General features: G+C 43.9%; 1 protein-coding gene across 6 annotated transcripts in view; it reads right to left on the reverse strand.

Annotated features, from left to right (window-relative positions):
• Window positions 1–20,353, reverse strand: part of pcnt (pericentrin) — a 323,443-nt gene that overhangs the window by 64,087 nt on the left and 239,003 nt on the right. For all 6 annotated transcript variants that reach the window (XM_048534231.2, XM_059647013.1, XM_048534228.2 and 3 more), the window contains one exon: window positions 13,693–13,866. In XM_048534231.2, coding sequence (XP_048390188.2) covers window positions 13,693–13,866 — 174 coding nt within the window. The remainder of the gene's footprint in view (window positions 1–13,692; window positions 13,867–20,353) is intronic.

The following is a 20,353-nucleotide window of genomic DNA, read 5'->3' on the forward strand; positions in this document are numbered from 1 at the left end:
GATAAAATGAAATGGCTGCACAAATGAAAGTAAATGAATATTAGCTCAACCATGAAATAAAGATGGTCAGAAGCACAGAAGAACCATGAACTTAATATTTGACCTTTTGGAGAGACAGGAGAAATAGAAAAGATGGTGGAGTAGCACTGTTAAAGAGATTAGATGAGGACAGTTGAGACAGGCGATAGTATAGAATCCATTTGGGCAATATTTATAATTATAATGAAATGACGACAGAGTTAACTCAAGTGAACTGGGCAGATAGATTTGCAGAAGTAACAATAAGCACGCAATGACAGACAGGTAAGGAAGTAATTCATGACTCTCAGCAAATACACATCCTAGGAAGGAGGAAAAATCGTGAGAGGGACAAACTAAGTTAAGGAGAGTGTTAAATTGAAAGGAACGGCGTATAAGGTGACAAAAATCTGTGACAGCCCTGAAGACGAGGATAAATTCAAAACCTGGCATAGACAGACTAAAAAGACACTAAAGGCAGTGAAAATAAATTACGAGGGCAAATTTGTGAAGAATATAAAACCTGTCTGTCATTGCGTGCTTATTGTTATTTCTGCTAATCTATCTGCCCAGTTCACTTGAGTTAACTCTGTCATCATTTCATTATAGGTCCAAGTGAACATAGGCATCTCAGAAAACAAATCTGGAGAGACTGTGATAGGGAAGAAGAAAGTGGCAGAGGAGTTAAACATACATTTTGCATCATTCTTTACCAAGGAGGACACTTTGCACATCCCATTAGTTTTAAAGAATGCAGGGGAGGCATTAAATACATTTCACTGTCACTAGACAGTTAGTATTTAACATAGAACATAGAACATAGAACAGTACAGCACAGAACAGGCCCTTCAGCCCACAATGTTGTGCCGACCATTGATCCTCATGGATGCACCCTCAAATTTCTGTGACCATATGCATGTCCAGCAGTCTCTTAAATGACCCCAATGACCTTGCTTCCACAACTGCTGCTGGCAACGCATTCCATGCTCTCACAACTCTCTGCGTAAAGAACCTGCCTCTGACATCCCCTCTATACTTTCCACCAACCAGCTTAAAACTATGACCCCTCGTGCTAGCCATTTCTGCCCTGGGAAATAGTCTCTGGCTATCGACTCTATCTATGCCTCTCATTATCTTGTATACTGCCTCTCATTATCTTGTATATTTAGACAAATTAATATGGCTAAAAGCAAGTAAGTTACCCCCCACCCAACCCCAATTCTTAAGGCTTACATTCTAGGATTCTAAAAAGAGATAGCTACAGAGATATTAGATGAAATGGTTGTAACTTTCCAAAAAACCTTACATTCTGGAGAAGTACCAGAGGATTGGAACACTGCCAACGTAACACCCCTGTTCAGAAGGAGATGAAGGCAAAAAGTAGGTAAATACAGACTGAGTGGCCAACTGTTGGAAAAGTATTGGAATCAATTATTGAGGAAGTCATAGCCAAACATGTGGATAGCCGTAAACTTGGGGGCGGCACAGTGGCTCAGTGGTTAGCACTGCAGCCTCACAGCACCAGGTACCTGGGTTCGATTCTAGCCTGTGTGTGTAGAGTTTGCACATTCTCCCCGTGTCTGCATGGATTTCCTCCGGGTGCTCCGGTTTCCTCCCACAGTCCAAAGATGTGCTGACTAGGTGGATTGGCCATGGTAAATTGCCCATAGCGTTCAGGGGTGTGTGAGGATTATAGGGGGATGGGTCTGGGTGGGATGCTGCAAGGGGTGGTGTGGACTTGTTGGGCCAAAGGGCCTGTTTCCACACTGTAGGGAATCTAATCTAATCTAATCTAATCAAGCAGAGTCAGCATGGCTTTGTGAAAGGGAGATGGTGTTTGGCTAATTAATTAGAGTCTTAAGGAAGTCTCAGGCAGAGTGGGCAGAGGGGAGCCAGTAGATGTGTTGTATTTGGACTTTCAGAAGAAATTCTATAAGGTTCAGCACGAAAGGTTAAGTTATAAGAATAACAGCCCATGGCCTTGAAGGTAGTATATTGGCATGGGTAGGGAATGGGCTAATGGGTAGGAAACAGCGAGTGAAGATAAGGGTTTCTTTTTCAACTTGGCAAACTGTGACCAGCTTGATTCCACAGAGGTCAGTGCTTGGACGAAAATCTTGACATATTATAATAAGCCACAGTTTCAGTGACTTGGAGGAAGGAAGCGAATGTACGGTGGCCAAATTTGCAGACGACACAAAAATAGGGGGAAAGCTATGTTGTGAGAGGGATACAAACAGTTTACAGACAGATAATGATAAGTAAGTGGGCAAAATGTTGGCAAATATAGGATAATGTGGGAACAACTCAGGGGAGGCAATGGCCCAGTGGTATTATCACTGGACTGTTAATCCAGAGACCCAGATAATGTTCTAGGGACCCAGGGTCGAATCCTGCCACAGCAGATGGTGGAATTTGAATTCAATAAAAATATGGAATTAAGAATCTAATGATGCCGATTGTCGGAAAAACCCGTCTGGTTCACTAATGTCCTTTGGGGAAGGAAACTGCCATCCTCATCTGGTCTGGCCTATATGTGATTCCAGACCCACAGCAATGTGGTTGACTCTTAACTGCTCTCTGAACAATTAGGGATGGGCAATAAATGCTGCCTGGCCAGTGACACCCTCATCCCAAGAATGAATAAAGAAGGAAAATTTGAACATGATCATTTTGGAAGGGAGATCAAAAGAAATGGAGAAAAACTGCAGAAAGCTGCAACACAAAGGGATTTGGTGTACTTGTGCATGAAACAAAAAGCTAGCACAGAGATACAGCATGTAATCACGAAGTCTAATGGATCTTAGCCCTTATTTCAAGGGGATTGGAGAATAAAAGCAACTGTACAAGGTCCTGGTGTGATATCTGAAGTACTGTGAGCAGTCCTAGTGCCCTGATTGAAGGCAAGATCATTTCTTTGAAGACACTTCAGAGAAGCTTCACTAGGAAGATCCCTTCTATGGAAGTTTGTGTTATGGCTAAATGCGACTTCATAGTGGGCAAAATGGAATATTTGTAAAGTTAATGTCATATCCTGCAACAATTGCGTTAGAACCCAGCAGCACGACCCAGCAGTTCAGGAGAGCTGCATCGACTGTTCTGTGAAACTCCTGAACAGCACTCCATCCCACAGGCCTTCCCAAAAGAGATAACACGGGCTCACTAGAGTTTGCAGCCGAGAATCCCAAGGCCTCTATTAAAAACCCACATCTTGAAAACGAACTTAAAAAAAACTGAAAGTAAGACATGCAGAAGAAAAGTGGCAGATAATTTTTACAGAAAATGAAAACAATGACTTACCAGGGGAAAGCAGTGGGGCACAGGTCTCTGACACAGAGTCTGTCCCTGCTACTCAGAAGGGAAGGGGAAAGAGGAGCAGAGCAGTAGTCATTGGGGATTCCATAATTAGGGGGACAGATAGGAGGTTCTGTGGGGACGAGAGAGACTCACGGTTGGTGTGTTGCCTCCCAGGTGCCAGGGTGCGTGATGTCTCTGATCGTGTTTTTGGGATCCTTAAGGGGGAGGGGGAAGCAGCCCCAAGTCGTGGTCCACATTGGCACCAATGGCATAGGTAGGAAGAGAGATGGGGATTTAAGGCAGAAATTTAGGGAGCTAGGACGGAAGCTGAGAGCTAGGACGAACAGAGTTGTTGTCTCTGGTTTGTTGCCCATGCCACGTGCTAGTGAGGCGAGGAATAGGGAGAGAGAAGAGTTGAACACGTGGCTACAGGGATGGTGCAGGAGGAAAGGTTTTGGATTCTTGGATAATTGGGGCTCTTCCTGGGGTAGGTGGGACCTCTACAAGCAAGATGGTCTTCACCTGAACCAGAGGAGTACCGATATCATGGGGGGGAAATTTGCTAAGGCTATTCGGGTGGGTTTAAACTAATTCAGCAGGGAGATGGGAACCAAAATTGTAGTTCGAGTATAGAAAAGGTTAAGAGTAGGGAGGTCCAAAATAAAGTTTCAGGGACACAAGATGGCACCGGCAAACAAGAAGTTGGTTTGAAGTGTGTCTACTTCAACGCCAGGAGTGTCCGGAATAAGGTGGGTGAACTTGCAGCATGGGTTGGTACCTGGGACTTCGACATTGTGGCCATTTTGGAGACATGGATAGAGCAGGGACAGGAATGGTTGTTGCAGGTTCCGGGATTTAGATGTTTCAGTGAGAACAGAGAAGATGGTAAAACGGGGGGGGAGGTGTGGCATTGTTGGTCAAGGACAGTATTACAGTTGCAGAAAGGATGTTTGGGGACTCGTCAACCGAGGTAGTATGGATCAGAAACAGGAAAGGAGAGGTCACCCTGTTGGGAGCTTTCTATAGGCCTCCGAATAGTTCCAGAGATGTAGAGGAAAGGATAGCAAAGATGATTCTCGATAGGAGTGAGAGAGACAGGGGAGTTGTCATGGGGGACTTCAACTTTCCAAATATTGACTGGGAACACCATAGTTCGAGTACTATACATGGGTCAGTTTTGGTCCAGAGTGTGCAGGAGGGCTTCCTGACACAGTATGTAGATAGGCCAACAAGGGGTGAAGCCACATTAGATTTGGTAATGGGTAATGAGCCCGGCCAGGTGTTAGATTTGGAAGTAGGTGAGCACTTTGGTGATAGCGATCACAATTCTGTTATGGTTACTTTAGTGATGGAAAGGGAGAGGTGTATACCAACTGGCAAGAGTTATAGCTGGGGGAAAGGCAATTACGATGAGATTAGGCAAGATGTAGGGAGCATAGGATTGGGAAGAAAACTGCAGGGGATGGGCACATTAGAAATGTGGAGCTTATTCAAGGAAAAGCTCCTGTGTGTCCTAGATAAGTATGTACCTGTCAGGCAAGGAGGAAGCTGTAGAGCGTGGGAGCTGTGGTTTACGAAGGATATGGAATCTCTGGTCGAGAGGAAGAAAAAGGCTTACGTTAGGATGACATGTGATGGCTCAGTTAGGGTGCTTGAGGGCTACGAGGTAGCCAGGAAAGACCTAAAGAGAGAGCTCAAAAGAGCCAGGAGGAGACATGAGAAGTTGTTGGTGGATAGGATCAGGGTAAACCCTAAGGCTTTCTATAGGTATTTAAGGAATAAAAGAATGATGAGAGTAAGATTAGGGCCAGTCAAGGATAGTAGTGGGAAGTTGTGTGTGGAGTCAGAGGAGATAGGGGAAGCACTAAATGAACATTTTTCAACAGTATTCACTCTAGAAAACGACAATGTTGTCAAGGAGAATACTGAGATACAGGCTACTAGACTATGTGGGATTGAGGTTCACACGGAAGAGGAATTAGAAATCCTTCAGAAGGTGAAGATAGAAAGTCCCCTAGGCCGGATAGGATTTATCCTCGGATCCTCTGGGAAGCCGGGGAGGAGAATGCGGAGCCTTTGGCATTCATGTTTAACTCGTCATTGTCTACAGGAATAGTGCCAATGATTGGAGGATAGCAAATGTGGTTCCCCTGTTCAAGAAGGGGAGTAGAGACAACCCTGGTAATTATAGACCAGTGAGCCTTACCTCAGTTGTTGGTAAAGTATTGGAAAAGGTTATAAGGGATAGGATTTATAATCATCGAGAAAAGAATAAATCGATTAGGGATAGTCGGCACGGTTTTGTGAAGAGAAGATCTTTCCTCATAAACCTTATTGAGTTCTTTGAGAAGGTGACCAAACAGGTAGATGAGAGTAAACCGGTTGATGTTACTAGTGGTGTACCACAAGGGTCAGTGTTGGGTCCATTGCTGTTTGTCATTTTTATAAACTACCTGGATGAGGGTGTAGAAGGATGGGTTAGTAAATTTGCAGATGACACTCAGGTTGGTGGAGTTGTGGATAGCGACGAAGGATGCTGTAGGTTACAGAGCGACATAGTTAAGCTGCAGAACTGGGCTGAGAGGTGGCAAATGGAGTTTAATGCGGACAAGTGTGAGGTAATGCACTTGGGTAGGAGTAACTGGAAGTCAAAGTACTGGGCAAATGGTAAGATTCTTAGTAGTGTCAATGAGCAGAGAGATCTCGGTGTCCATGTACACAGATCCTTGAAAGTTGCCACCCAGGTTGACAGGGCTGTTAAGAAGGCATACAGTGTTTCAGCTTTTATTAATGGAGGGACTGAGTTCTGGAGCCAAGAGGTTATGCTGCAGCTGTACAAAACTCTGGTGCGGCCGCACTTGGAGTATTGCATACAGTTCTGTCACCGCATTATAAGAAGGATATGGAAGCTTTGGAAAGGGTGCAGAGGAGATTTACTAGGATGTTTCCTGGTACGGAGGGAAGGTCTTACAAGGAAAGGGTGTGGGACTTGAGGCTGTTTTCGTTAGAGAAAAGAAGGTTGAGAGGTGACTTAATTGAGACATATAAAATAATCAGAGGGTTCGATAGGGTGGATAGGGAGAGCCTTTTTCCTAGCATGGTGATGGCAAGCACGAGGGAGCATAGCTTTAAATTGAGGGGTGAAAGATATAGGTCAGATGTCAGAGGTGGTTTCTTTACTCAGAAAGTAGTAAGAGAATGGAACGCTTTGCCTGCAACGGTAGTAGATTCGCCAACTTTAGGTACATTTAAGTCGTCATTGGATAAGCATATGGAGGTACATGGAATAGTGTAGGTTAGATGGGCTTGAGATCGGTATGACAGGTCGGCACAACATCGAGGGCCGAAGGGCCTGTACTGTGATGTAATGTTCTATATAATTGTTAGAGCTAGGCTGTTTAAAAGTAAAATCAGGAAACATTTGTTCATACTGAATTGTAGGAATTTGCCGACAAGATTTGATGCTGATATAATTGAAAATTTCAACACAGCAGTCAGTAGCTTTTGATTGTTGACATCAAGGGGTATGAAGCAAAGGTAGGTGCATGTGAGCTGTAAGTCAGCCATCACCCAATAAATGGCAGAGCAGATTCAAGATAAGAACATAAGAAATAGCAGCCCCTTACAGTCCTTTAGCCTATATTCAGTACAATTGTGGCTGATAGTCAGCTTCAACACCACTTTCACACACATTCCACGCATTACTTGAGATACCCGGAGAAACCAAAAGTCTATTTCAGGCTGAAATATTATTCAGTTCTTGATCCATTCTGGAGAATAGAATTCAAAAAGTTGAGAATCCTTTAAATTTCTTCTCCTCTCAGTCCAGTTCTGAGGCTGCCCCTTGTTTTGAATTTCTCAGTTGGGGGATGACCTGGAGGTTTTTAATGGAGGCAGTGAGATTTTTTGCCCTCAATTGCCCAGGGAGTAGTTAAGAGTCAATCACAATGACAGTTGCACGTATGCCAGGTCAGATAAGGATCGTAGATTTCCATCTCTAAAGGACATAAGTGGACCACAAAAATTGTTACAACAATAGTTACATGGTCACCATCTGTTCAGCTCTTTATTCCAGATTTACTGCATTAAAACTTTCACAATTTTTCATGGTGGGATTCATACCCAAGTCCAGTTCATTAGCCTGGGATTTGGATTGCTAGTCCAGTGACCTTACCACTTTGCCACTGCCTCCCAATTTCAGGAAGATCGCACAAGTGAAATAGGAAGAGAAATTTTGATCAGCTGCAAACCAGTCCAAAGATGTTGTTTTTAAGCTAAATGAGTGCCCAAACTGTAAGAGTGATAAGGAGATAGTAGGAACTGCAGATGCTGGAGAATCTGTGATAACAAGGTGTAGAGCTGTGTTCTGAATGTAGACATTGTAGCTCTGATGCTGCTTGGCCTGCTGTGTTCATCCAGCTCTACACCTTGTTACCTCTATGTAAGAGTGATAACATTCTTCTGGCTGACTTTTATACCTTTCATAAAAAAGCTCATCTCATTCTTTACGAGCCTGTTGAGTATTACTTGGCCTCAACACTGGTTGAATATCCTCTCTCAGTTAGAGAGTCTCCTATTCACTAATAGTGAGGAACAGAGGAACTGAACAAAATTAAGTAACAAATGATTAACTTTTGAACTGCTACTTGCCTCGCTGCATTCTTCATCATTCAAACCCTTGTAATAGGGAGGAAGGGCATCATTGCTATATGATACTTTTACTTTTGAACCTTCCCATTGCTGCTGTACCCATTCTTCCACAATGTCCTGTTTGTGATTTTTCATTGTACTCATTTCTCATTTTCCCTACTTTGACTTGATTTCCTTTACTCTTAACGATGAGTTAACTGCAGTGAAGCACATACCACTTCTGTGACATCACAATGATAAAATGACAGGATTAATCAGTTTCAACTTTCTTAGGCTAAAATAAAAACTTGCTTCATTTCTACAAACGTGACCACAGCAGTCACATGTTCGATAAAGTTCCCCACAGTAGGCTGTTGGACAAAATGCGGAGGAATGGAATTGTGGGAGATATAGCAGTTTGGATCGAAATTGGCTTGCTGAAAGAAGACAGAGGGTGGTAGTTGATGGGAAATATTCATCCTGGAGACCAGTTACTCGTGGTGTACCGCAAGGGTCGGTGTTGGGTCCACTGCTGTTTGTCATTTTTATAAATGGCCTGGATGAGGGTGTAGAAGGATGGGTTAGTAAATTTGCAGACGACACTAAGGTCGGTGGAGTTGTGGATAGTGGCGAAGGATGTTGTAGGTTACAGAGAGACATAGATAAGCTGCAGAGCTGGGCTGAGAGGTGGCAAATGGAGTTTAATGCAGACAAGTGTGAGGTGATGCACTTTGGTAGGAGTAACCGGAAGGCAAAGTACTGGGCTAATGGTAAGGTTCTTACTAGTGTAGATGAGCAGAGAGATCTCAGTGTCCATGTACACAGATCCTTGAAAGTTGCCACCCAGGTTGACAGGGCTGTTAAGAAGGCAAACAGTGTTTTAGCTTTTATTAATAGAGGGACCGAGTTCCGGAACCAAGAGGTTATGGTGAAGCTGTACAAAACTCTGGTGCAGCCGCACTTGGGAGTATTGTGTACAGTTCTGGTCACCGCATTATAAGAAGGATGTGGAAGCTTTGGAAAGCGTGCAGAGGAGATTTACTAGGATGTTGCCTGGTATGGAGGGAAGGTCTTACGAGGAAAGGGTGAGGGACTTAAGGCTGTTTTCATTAATTAGAGAGAAGAAGGTTGAGAGGTGACTTAATTGAAACATATAAAATTATCAGAGGGTTAGATAGGGAGAGCCTTTTTGCTAGGATGGTGACGGTGAGCACGGCGGGGGGGGGGCATAGCTTTAAATTGAGGGGTGAAAGATATAGGACAGATGTCAGAGGTAGTTTCTTTACTCAGAGAGTAGTAAGGGAATGGAATGCTTTGCCTGCAATGGTTGTAGATTTGCCAACTTTAGGTACACTTAAGTCGTCATTGGATGAGCATATGGACGTACATGGAATAGTGTAGGTTGGATGGGCTTCAGATCGGTATGACATGTCGGCACAACATCGAGGGCCGAAGGGCCTGTACTATGCTGTAATGTTCTATGTTAAATAGAAATAGTCGATAGTTTTCAGCCAGTATTTACAATAAAATTACTATTCCTGAATACTTAAGAATCATCCTGAGTTGAGTTTGGTGAAGATTCAAGATCAGACTGAACTTCCTTAGAAGATCTCCTGTTGCACTAATACTTTTATAAAGCAAATAGGGTTTCTTCTGAACTTCCGTTCTCAAGGAAATTTATCTCCGATGCTTCATTGAGCAGCTCACACTGACCTCATTTTGGTCTCAACTCCACTTTCCTACCTGCTCCCCAGAACCCTGGACTCCCCAGTAGTTAGAATTTCTGTCTGTTTGTGCTTTGAACATTTCAATGACACAGCTTCTACAGCAGTTTGGAGTCGACAGTAGAAAAAAAATTCATTGCTTAGATGAAATTTTTCATGTCCATTTTATATACACATCTCTATATTCTGAAACTATACCTTCCTTAATCTGCATTTCCCCTCAAAAGGATTAATATCGTCTCAGCATCTGTCTGTCAAGACCCTTTAGAATCTTGTACATTTCAATATGGTCACCTCTAACTGTTCAAAACTCCAACTGACGTGGAGCAACCAGCTCAATCTGTTCCCTTAAGAAAACTCCAGGTGTCAATCCAGTGAACTTTCTCAAAACTGCTATTATATTGTTCCATAAATAGCAGGACCAAAGATGCATGTATTACTGTAGGTGTGATCTCACCAATGCCCTGTACAGAGGACAAGATTTCCCTTTCTTTACATTCCATCCATCTTAAAGGCCAAAGCTCCATTTGCCTTCCTAATTGCCTGTCATACATACAAGTTTAGGGGTGGCACGGTGGCTCAGTGGTTAGCACTGCAGCCTCACAGCACCAGGGATCCAGTTCAATTCCAGCCTCAGGCGACTGTCTGTGTGGAGTTTGCACATTCTCCCTGTGTCTGTGTGGGTTTCCTCCAGGTGCTCCGGTTTCTTCCCACTGTCCAAAGATGCGCAGGTTAGGTAGATTGGCCATGCTAAATTGCCCGTGGTGTTCAGGGGTGTGTGGGTTATAGGGGGATGGGTCTGGGTGGGATGCTTCAATGGGCGGTGTGGACTTGTTGGGCTGTAGGGTCTGTTTCCACATTGTAGGGAATCTAATCTAATCTTATCATGTGCTTCACTTTTCACTGTCTTTGATAAGTGTAGCTTTAATAAGACACAAGAGCTTGACACCATCCAAAACAAAGCAGTCCCCTTAGTTACCACCTCATCCACCACTTTCAACACTCACGCCCTTCATCAATAATGCTAAGTTACGGCAATGTGAACCTTTCACAAGATGCACTACAGCAACTGATCTGGTCTCCTTTTGATAGTACCTTCCAAACCAGTGACATACGCCACACAGTTGGACCAGGACAGCAGATGCATGGGAACAGAACTGCATGTATATTCTTCTTCAAACCACACACCATCTAGACATGGAAATATATCATTTATCCTTCACTGCCACTAAAGACAAATTCCTGGAACTGTAGCTTTTCCATGGATTGCAAAAGTTGAAGCTGGCTATTATACTAAGATACAAGTCCCAACAACATCTTCAGCAGCATCCGTAGTGAATGCCGTTTACAAATTCAATAATACTACATTTGTTCTTCCTAATTCATGCATCCTCCTTGTGACATCATCGAGGAACCCTACTAAATTTGTCAATCACAATGTCATTCTCACAGAATCATGCTGACTCAACTTTGTTATGACGTTCTAAAACTTACGCTGCTATTTCCATTATCATATATAACTGCATTTTTCCAATGGCTAATAGTTTCCTACTTTCTGTTTTTCAATTTCCTTGAATAGCTTGATACCTTTACAGTCTTCCAGTTCACTGGAACCTTTCCAGAACCTAAGGAATTTTGGAAGATTAGAACCAATAGACCATAGAACGAGACCCAGGAAACTGTAGTCTCATTACATTGCCCACCACCTTTTGTCTAATGATGGTGGCTTGATCAATAAAATCAATATGTAACTGAAACAAACAGCTTACAAAGGTTATGATGAATGGTCGCAAATGCTGTCAGATCTCTTGATTACTTCCAGAATTTGTTTTTCAGATATCCAGCAACTGGAGTACTTTATTTTTTCATATGTTTCCACATTTGATTACTCACCCGTCTTGAATTAACCTACCTCAGTGAATAGAGGCATTAAAAATAACTTCAATTCCCAGAATGGAGAAAGGATTGGAAAAATAAAAACAGCTATGGGCCCTGCTGTCGATGGCTATCACCACTGATTCGTACTGGAAACAGTGGGAGTATTGACAAGGACACTTTTCATTCTGGTCCAATTATCAAACATATCCTAATCTTACTTATAAACTAAGGATTCATTGAATCTCTCCAGTGTGGAAACAGGCCATCAGTCCAACAGGTCCACACCGACCCTCTAAACAGCATCTTGCCCAGACCCATCCCACTACCTATCCTTGTAACCGTACTTTTCCCATGGGTAACCCACCTAGCCTGAACATTATGGGCAATTCAGCATGATCAATCCACCTAACTTGCAGTGCAGACGCCACGCAGCAAGTTGCCCGAGGGTAGAATCAAACCTGGATAGCAGTGCTATCCACTGAGCCACAGTGCCGGATTCACGAGTGAGGAACTTGCATTTGACTAAGCGAGTGGAGGGTGCCCAGAGATTACAGATTAACATTGGTCAGCCACCGTTTTTCATACTTCGAACGCAAGAGCTGTGACATTTTTCATTGGCTTAGTTCAGCACACGCTTTAAAAAAATACAGCAGACCACTTCTAACAATTTATGGGGAAAAAGAGTTTTTTTTGCAAAAATGCGAACACACACACACACACACACCAAGCTTCACTAATATTACCGGATCCGGAGGCTGTAGACCTGCTCGCTGGGCCGGCGTGTTTGGTCACAGACGTTTCGTCACCCTGCTAGGTTATCATCATCAGTGCACCCCTGGTGAAACAGGAATTCAGCCAAACAGAGTCATGCTTGGGGAATTCCTGGAGGCCTGGCATTCCAACCAGAACTCCACCGACAAACACATGAACTGGACCTGATATACAAACCACTAAAGAACAGAAGCTGAAGCAATGCCAAACATCACAGCAAGTTGAGGCGTTTGATATAAATAACAATTGGAACAGAACACCAATGCTTCACCGGAGGTGCACTGATGAAGTTACATAGCAGGGTGATGAAATGTCTGCAACCAAACACACTGGCTCGGCCAGCAAGTCTACAAACTCATCCACAACCCAAGCTACAAATCTTCTCAACAAAAGCAAAAAAAAACTTTAAATTACTGGATCCTTTCTTCTGCAAATAAAATTAATCTTGCAATATTGCATCTGGACTGGTTCATAAATTAAGTATTACTTTTCTGTGTTAAATTAGACAAAGTTGTTCACTCCATAAATTGCCATTATGAAAGCAAAGTTTTGTGAGATTGTTGTGATTTTAATTGTCTCTTTCAATTTAAAGTAGAACTGAGTAAATTGCCTCCTACTAATTCTGGCTGGTAAGCCAATGCGACCCGGTGGCCATCAGACTAGGGATCCGGATCAAGTTCTAGTTAAATCCGTGTAGCAGTTTTAATACTTAAACACAAAGGAGAAGCAGTTGGCCTGGCTTTATGCAGACTTAGTGATGCTCAGCAGTTAATACTCAGAAACCCTACAGATGGCGAGAGACAGTGAAGGCACAGGAGTACCACAGCTATGAATGGATTCTCTGTTTGAAGAGAACGATTTTCTAGAGATTGAAAAGTCAAAACGTCTCTTGCTGCTGCAATTCCAAGAAGCTATGCTCAGGAAGACTGAGTGAAGGAATTTTTGAAGAACTTGAGAAAACTTGCCTCAGAGTAACAGAGAGAAGACCGCTTACTAACCACTAGAAGGGATTAGGAATTTAAAAACAAAATTACATTTCTCCTGAGATTGTGATGTATAAATATAGTATGGGGTTATTAGTCACATTAGGAAACTAATAAGGAACACCTGCACTCTACTTTATTGTAACACTAGCTGTTGTCTCAGTAATATTTAGTTGATGTTATTTTAGTTTGATACAGTAACTGTTTAAAATGTGAAATCTCATCATGCAATTCCTTAAATTTGTCGCTGACAATTAAGATCTCTTTTAGCAAATGACAGTCTTTATGTAGGTCATAATACTGACCAAAATTATGCAATTTACGTCACTATGCTGATTCTTTCAAAAGGAACACTACTGATACTGAGATAGCTAATGAAAATTAGAATTTACCTGCTCTTTAAGAATACGTTCAAGCATCGTAGGTAGAGAGTTCTCTCCTCCTGTCGACTGACGCTGCAGGTGTGAACGTAATTCAGCAAAGAACGACTTTTGTTCTTGGTTTAAAACTGCCTGCACAGCCAGTAGTAACTCCCTTCTCCAATCAGTCCTCCTACTTACAGCATCCTGTTTCGGTAAAAAGAATGAAGGAAGGAATTAAGACTTTTGAAAACCAAATAAACTATAATTCAGCTTCAAAATTATTATTCAGACAATTATGATTTGGTAAAATTTTCACAGAATCACGAAAGAAGGACATCCGTCCCACTGTACATGCAACGATTCAATGATCTATTGTCAGTCGCCTGCCTTTTCCCCATATCCCTGCACATCATTTTTATCCAAACAACGTCCTCTTGAATGCCTGAAATGAACCTGCATCCACTAGAAGTCCAGGTAGTGTAATCCATACTGTTACTACATGCAGTGTGAAAATGATTTTCTTTCCTCATAACACCCTTTGCTTTGTTTGCAAATCACTTTAAATCTATGTCCTTTTTTTGATGAATGGGAACAGCCTTTCCTTACCTACTCTATCCAGCCTGCTCACGATTTTGAAAACCAATCTCTATCCAATCTCCTCTCAGCCTTTTCTTTTACAAGAACAGTCCAATTTCTCCAATCTATCCTCATAACTGAAGAGTCTCATTCCTGGAACTATTCTTGTTAATTGCTTCTGCACACCTTGCAATATATTCACATTTTTCCTATAATGTGGCACGGCCAGCTGTACATAATACTCCACCTGAAGGCTAACAAGTGTCTTTCTACAAGCTCAACATCACCTCCTTGCTCTTGTTCTTTTTGCCTCTATGAACAAAGCTGAAAAGATATGTGCATAAATATAGGTCTCTGCTCCAGCACCCCTAAAGATTCAAACACCCGATTTTTAATTCACTTTGTGGCATTCTTTCCATGTTGGTTCAATGTAGGAGACTCAGCTTTGAGTCAAAATGTCTAAATCCCACTTCAGTGACACAGAACTCTCTGCTGACAACGCAGAAACACTTCTTCAGCAGTGTACTAAGTCAGAGACAATAAAATGTGAGGCTGGATGAACACAGCAGGCCAAGCAGCATCTCAGGAGCACAAAAGCTGACGTTTCGGGCCTAGACCCTTCATCAGAGAGGGGGATGGGGGGAGGGAACTGGAATAAATAGGGAGAGAGGGGGAGGCGGACCGAAGATGGAGAGCAAAGAAGATAGGTGGAGAGGGTGTAGGTGGGGAGGTAGGGAGGGGATAGGTCAGTCCAGGGAAGACGGACAGGTCAAGGAGGTGGGATGAGGTTAGTAGGTAGCTGGGGGTGCGGCTGGGGGTGGGAGGAAGGGATGGGTGAGAGGAAGAACCGGTTAGGGAGGCAGAGACAGGTTGGACTGGTTTTGGGATGCAGTGGGTGGGGGGGAAGAGCTGGGCTGGTTGTGTGGTGCAGTGGGGGGAGGGGATGAACTGGGCTGGTTTAGGGATGCAGTGGGGGAAGGGGAGATTTTGAAACTGGTGAAGTCCACATTGATACCATATGGCTGCAGGGTTCCCAGGCGGAATATGAGTTGCTGTTCCTGCAACCTTCGGGTGGCATCATTGTGGCAGTGCAGGAGGCCCATGATGGACATGTCATCAAGAGAATGGGAGGGGGAGTGGAAATGGTTTGCGACTGGGAGGTGCAGTTGTTTGTTGCGAACTGAGCGGAGGTGTTCTGCAAAGCGGTCCCCAAGCCTCCGCTTGGTTTCCCCAATGTAGAGAAAGCCGCACCGGGTACAGTGGATGCAGTATACCACATTGGCAGATGTGCAGGTGAACCTCTGCTTAATGTGGAATGTCATCTTGGGGCCTGGGATGGGGGTGAGGGAGGAGGTGTGGGGACAAGTGTAGCATTTCCTGCGGTTGCAGGGGAAGGTGCCGGGTGTGGTGGGGTTGGAGGGCAGTGTGGAGCGAACAAGGGAGTCACGGAGAGAGTGGTCTCTCCGGAAAGCAGACAGGGGTTGGGATGGAAAAATGTCTTGGGTGGTGGGGTCGGATTGTAAATGGCGGAAGTGTCGGAGGATAATGCGTTGTATCCGGAGGTTGGTAGGGTGGTGTGTGAGAACGAGGGGGATCCTCTTGGGGCGGTTGTGGCGGGGGCGGGGTGTGAGGGATGTGTCGCGGGAAATGCGGGAGACGCGGTCAAGGGCGTTCTCAATCACCGTGGGGGGGAAGTTGCGGTCCTTAAAGAACTTGGACATCTGGGATGTGCGGGAGTGGAATGTCTTATCGTGGGAGCAGATGCGGCGGAGGCGGAGGAATTGGGAATAGGGGATGGAGTTTTTGCAGGAGGGTGGGTGGGAGGAGGTGTATTCTAGGTAGCTGTGGGAGTCGGTGGGCTTGAAATGGACATCAGTTACAAGCTGGTTGCCTGAGATGGAGACTGAGAGGTCCAGGAAGGTGAGGGATGTGCTGGAGATGGCCCAGGTGAACTGAAGGTTGGGGTGGAAGGTGTTGGTGAAGTGGATGAACTGTTCGAGCTCCTCTGGGGAGCAAGAGGCGGCGCCGATACAGTCATCAATGTACCGGAGGAAGAGGTGGGGTTTGGGGCCTGTGTAGGTGCGGAAGATGGACTGTTCCACGTATGGACTGCATCCACTGTACCCGGTGCGGCTTTCTCTACATTGGGGAAACCAAGCGGAGGCTTGGGGACCGCTTTGCAGAACACCTCCGCTCAGTTCGCAACAAACAACTGCACCTCCCAGTCGCAAACCATTTCCACTCCCCCTCCCATTCTCTTGATGACATGTCCATCATGGGCCTCCTGCACTGCCACAATGATGCCACCCGAAGGTTGCAGGAACAGCAACTCATATTCCGCCTGGGAACCCTGCAGCCATATGGTATCAATGTGGACTTCACCAGTTTCAAAATCTCCCCTTCCCCCACTGCATCCCTAAACCAGCCCAGTTCATCCCCTCCCCCCACTGCACCACACAACCAGCCCAGCTCTTCCCCCCCACCCACTGCATCCCAAAACCAGTCCAACCTGTCTCTGCCTCCCTAACCGGTTCTTCCTCTCACCCATCCCTTCCTCCCACCCCCAGCCGCACCCCCAGCTACCTACTAACCTCATCCCACCTCCTTGACCTGTCCGTCTTCCCTGGACTGACCTATCCCCTCCCTACCTCCCCACCTACACCCTCTCCACCTATCTTCTTTGCTCTCCATCTTCGGTCCGCCTCCCCCTCTCTCCCTATTTATTCCAGTTCCCTCCCCCCATCCCCCTCTCTGATGAAGGGTCTAGGCCCGAAACGTCAGCTTTTGTGCTCCTGAGATGCTGCTTGGCCTGCTGTGTTCATCCAGCCTCACATTTTATTATCTTGGAATCTCCAGCATCTGCAGTTCCCATTATCTCTGATACTAAGTCAGAGACGTCAGCTTTCAGATGAAAAGTTAAATCAAAGCCTCAACTTTGCTCTCAGGCAAACATAAATGAGGCCATAACAATATTTGAAACAGTACAGGGCAATAAGCCCTTGTGGCCAAAGCAATATGTATCCTTCAATTAATATTATAAAAGTAGACTATTTGTTTATCATCAAATTGCTGACAGAGTTTTATTTATGTAAATTGGCTGCATATCTTCTTCATTACTACCATGTTTACATGTCAAGTATTTCACTGGCTATAATTTGAATTAAGGTATTCTGAGATATTGAACGAGGCTACATAAAATGGTAGCTTTCTCCATTTTAATTGCTGTGTCAAACTTCGCAAGTAGCCAATAATGGACTAAAATTAAATATAATTATAGGACAGCAAAAATGATATCTGTAGTTACAGACAAGTAAAAACAGTTTGATGTTCCTTCAACACACACATTGCAGGAACAAAAACAAAATTGCTGGAAAAGCTCAGCAGGTCTACCAGCATCTGTGAAGGAGAAAACAGAGTTAATGTTTTGGGTCTGGTGATCCTTCCTCAGAACACACACTGCAGCACAGCATACCAAAACCTTAAGATGATCTGAATATCACCGATCCATTTTGCCCCTCCCTTGCCACTATCTAGGACTCCAAACACTTCAATTAGATTACACAGTGACTTGTTTGTGCCACTTTTTAATTTAGTACATATCAGCTGCCATCAATAATTGTAATCATTTCCACATTAGGATAATAAAACAGACTTGGTGACTGTGTCCAGAACACTTTTCTCAGTGAGGCACTTCAGACTTTTGGCTTAGTGCATCAGATTCAGGTTTCCACTGCTGGAAAAAGAATGCAGAATAAAATCACAAGAATCACAAGGCAGGATTGACTGCCACGAGGGGTCATAGTTTTAAGGTGTTAGGAGGAAGGTATCGAGGAGACGTCAGAGGGAGTTTCTTCACCCAGAGAGTTGAGAGCGCATGGAATAGTACTGTGCTGTACTTTTCTATGTTCTATGTTCTAATTTCCTGGCATCAACTGAGGTACTGTAAATGACAAGGGCAAAACTTGTTTCGACAATGCTGCGAAATCTTCCTCACTAACATCCAAAGATTTGCACCAAAAGTGGGGTAGCTGTTGCACAGCTGAGTCAAGGAACAGCCTTACATAATCGTACTCATCATCATACTTTTTAGCAAATGTCAGATTCTTCCATCAATCATTGGTAGAACAAGTCTATTAGAGGTTGGGGTACTTTCAGCCTCGAGGCACCCTAGAGTCCTGTGACTCTAAGAATCACAGAGTCATAGAGGTTTATAGCATGGAAACAGGCCCTTCAGCCCAACATCCATGCGGTCCAGTTTTCACAAGTAAACTCGTCTCATTTGTCTGCATTTGGTCCATATCCCTCCATATCTATCCCATCCATGTATCTGTCCAAATGTTTCTTAAATAATAAAATCGTACTTGCCTCCACCACTATCTCTGGCAGCCCATTCCAGACACTCACCACCCTTTGTGTGAAAAAAATTTCCCTCTGGACCCTTAATTGTAGTGTCGGCTCAGGTCAAACATGGGCAGGAAAATCCCTGCCAATTATCAATTACTGCATCCTTCAGTTGTTAAATCAGTACTCATCAATGTTAAACAGAACTTGGAAGAAGCAGTGAAGGTAGCAAGGGCACAGAATGTACTCTGGATGAGATTTCAATGCACATCAATGATAGTGACTTGATTGGGCCTGTGGCAGACAACAAGAGAAGGAACAGCAAAAAAACTTCTTTTATCTCTCTGTCACTAAACTTTCTGTTGCTCAACATGACAGTATTGCAAAGAGTAACCGCCTCACAGGTCCTGTAGGGTCATATTCCCATCTTCACACTAAGGGTACCCTCCATCATGCTGAATGGGATAAGTTCAAAATGGATGTAGCAAGTTCAATAAAAGGAAAATACTGCAAATTCTGAAGATCTGAAATGTAAACAGAAACTGTTGAGAAGGTCACCCACCCAATGTTTCCAGCATCATTGATGCTGTTCATCAGATAATGTAATTCATGCATATTATACCAAGAGATGGCTAAAGGCACTGAATACTGCAAAGCTCTGACAACACTTCAGCAGACTTGCATTCCAGGCCTAGCTGCTTCCCTATCCAAGGTGTTTGTACATTTACAATAATGGTATCTAACGAACAATGTGGAAAGTGGCACACATGCATTGTCCACAAAAAGGAGAAAAATCCAATCCAGCCAAATGTTGCCTCAAACGTCTACACTGAATTATTAAAATACTCTCGAAGTGATGGTGGTGTCATCAACAGCATAACCAAGCAGCACTTACTCATAAATAACCAGCTTATTTATGCCCAATTTGCGTTCAGCCAGGATCAAGCAGTTCAGTATGCCATAATAGATTTGGTCTAAAAATGTTAAAAAACTGAAATCCAGAAGTGAGGTAAGAATCTGCGCCCTTATATTAAAGCGGCATTTGACAAAATATGGCATCAAGCAAAAGAAGTTGAATTTAAAAGGAACCAGGGAAAACTTTCTACCAGTTGGACTTGTATCAAACACAGAACGTTTCTAACTGCTGGAGGTCAATCATCCCAGCAAGAGTTCTTACAGGATGCGATAAAACACATGGATGAAGGCAGACCAGACGATGCGGTGGAAATGGATTTTAGCAAGGCGTGTGATAAGGTATGGTAGGCTTATTCAGAAAGTAAGGAGGCATGGGATTCAGAGCTGTCGAGATACAAAACTGGCTGCCCAATGGAAGACAGAGGGTGGCAGTAGATGGAAGATATTCAGCATGGAGCTCAGTGACCAGTGGTGTTCCGCAGGGATCTGTTCTGGGTCCTCTGATCTTTGTGGTCTTTATAGTCTTTATAAAGGACTTGGATGAGGAAGTGGAAGAGTGGGTTCGTAAGTTTGCTGATGACACGAAGGTTGGTGGAGTTGTGGATAGCATGGAGGGCTCTAGTAGGTTGCAACAAGATGTTTAGAACATAGAACATTACAGCACAGTACAGGCCTTTTGAGCCACGATATTGTGCTGACCTGTCATACCGATCTGAAGCCCATCTAACCTACACTATTCCATGTACGTCCTTATGCTTGTCCAATGATGACCTAAATGTACTTAAAGTTGGCGAATCTACTACCGTTGCAGGGAAAGCATTCCATTCCCTTACTACTCTCGGAGTAAAGAAACTACCTC

The sequence above is a fragment of the Stegostoma tigrinum genome, chromosome 7 (assembly GCF_030684315.1).
Source record: "Stegostoma tigrinum isolate sSteTig4 chromosome 7, sSteTig4.hap1, whole genome shotgun sequence".
In the NCBI taxonomy this organism is placed as follows: Eukaryota; Metazoa; Chordata; class Chondrichthyes; order Orectolobiformes; family Stegostomatidae; genus Stegostoma; species Stegostoma tigrinum.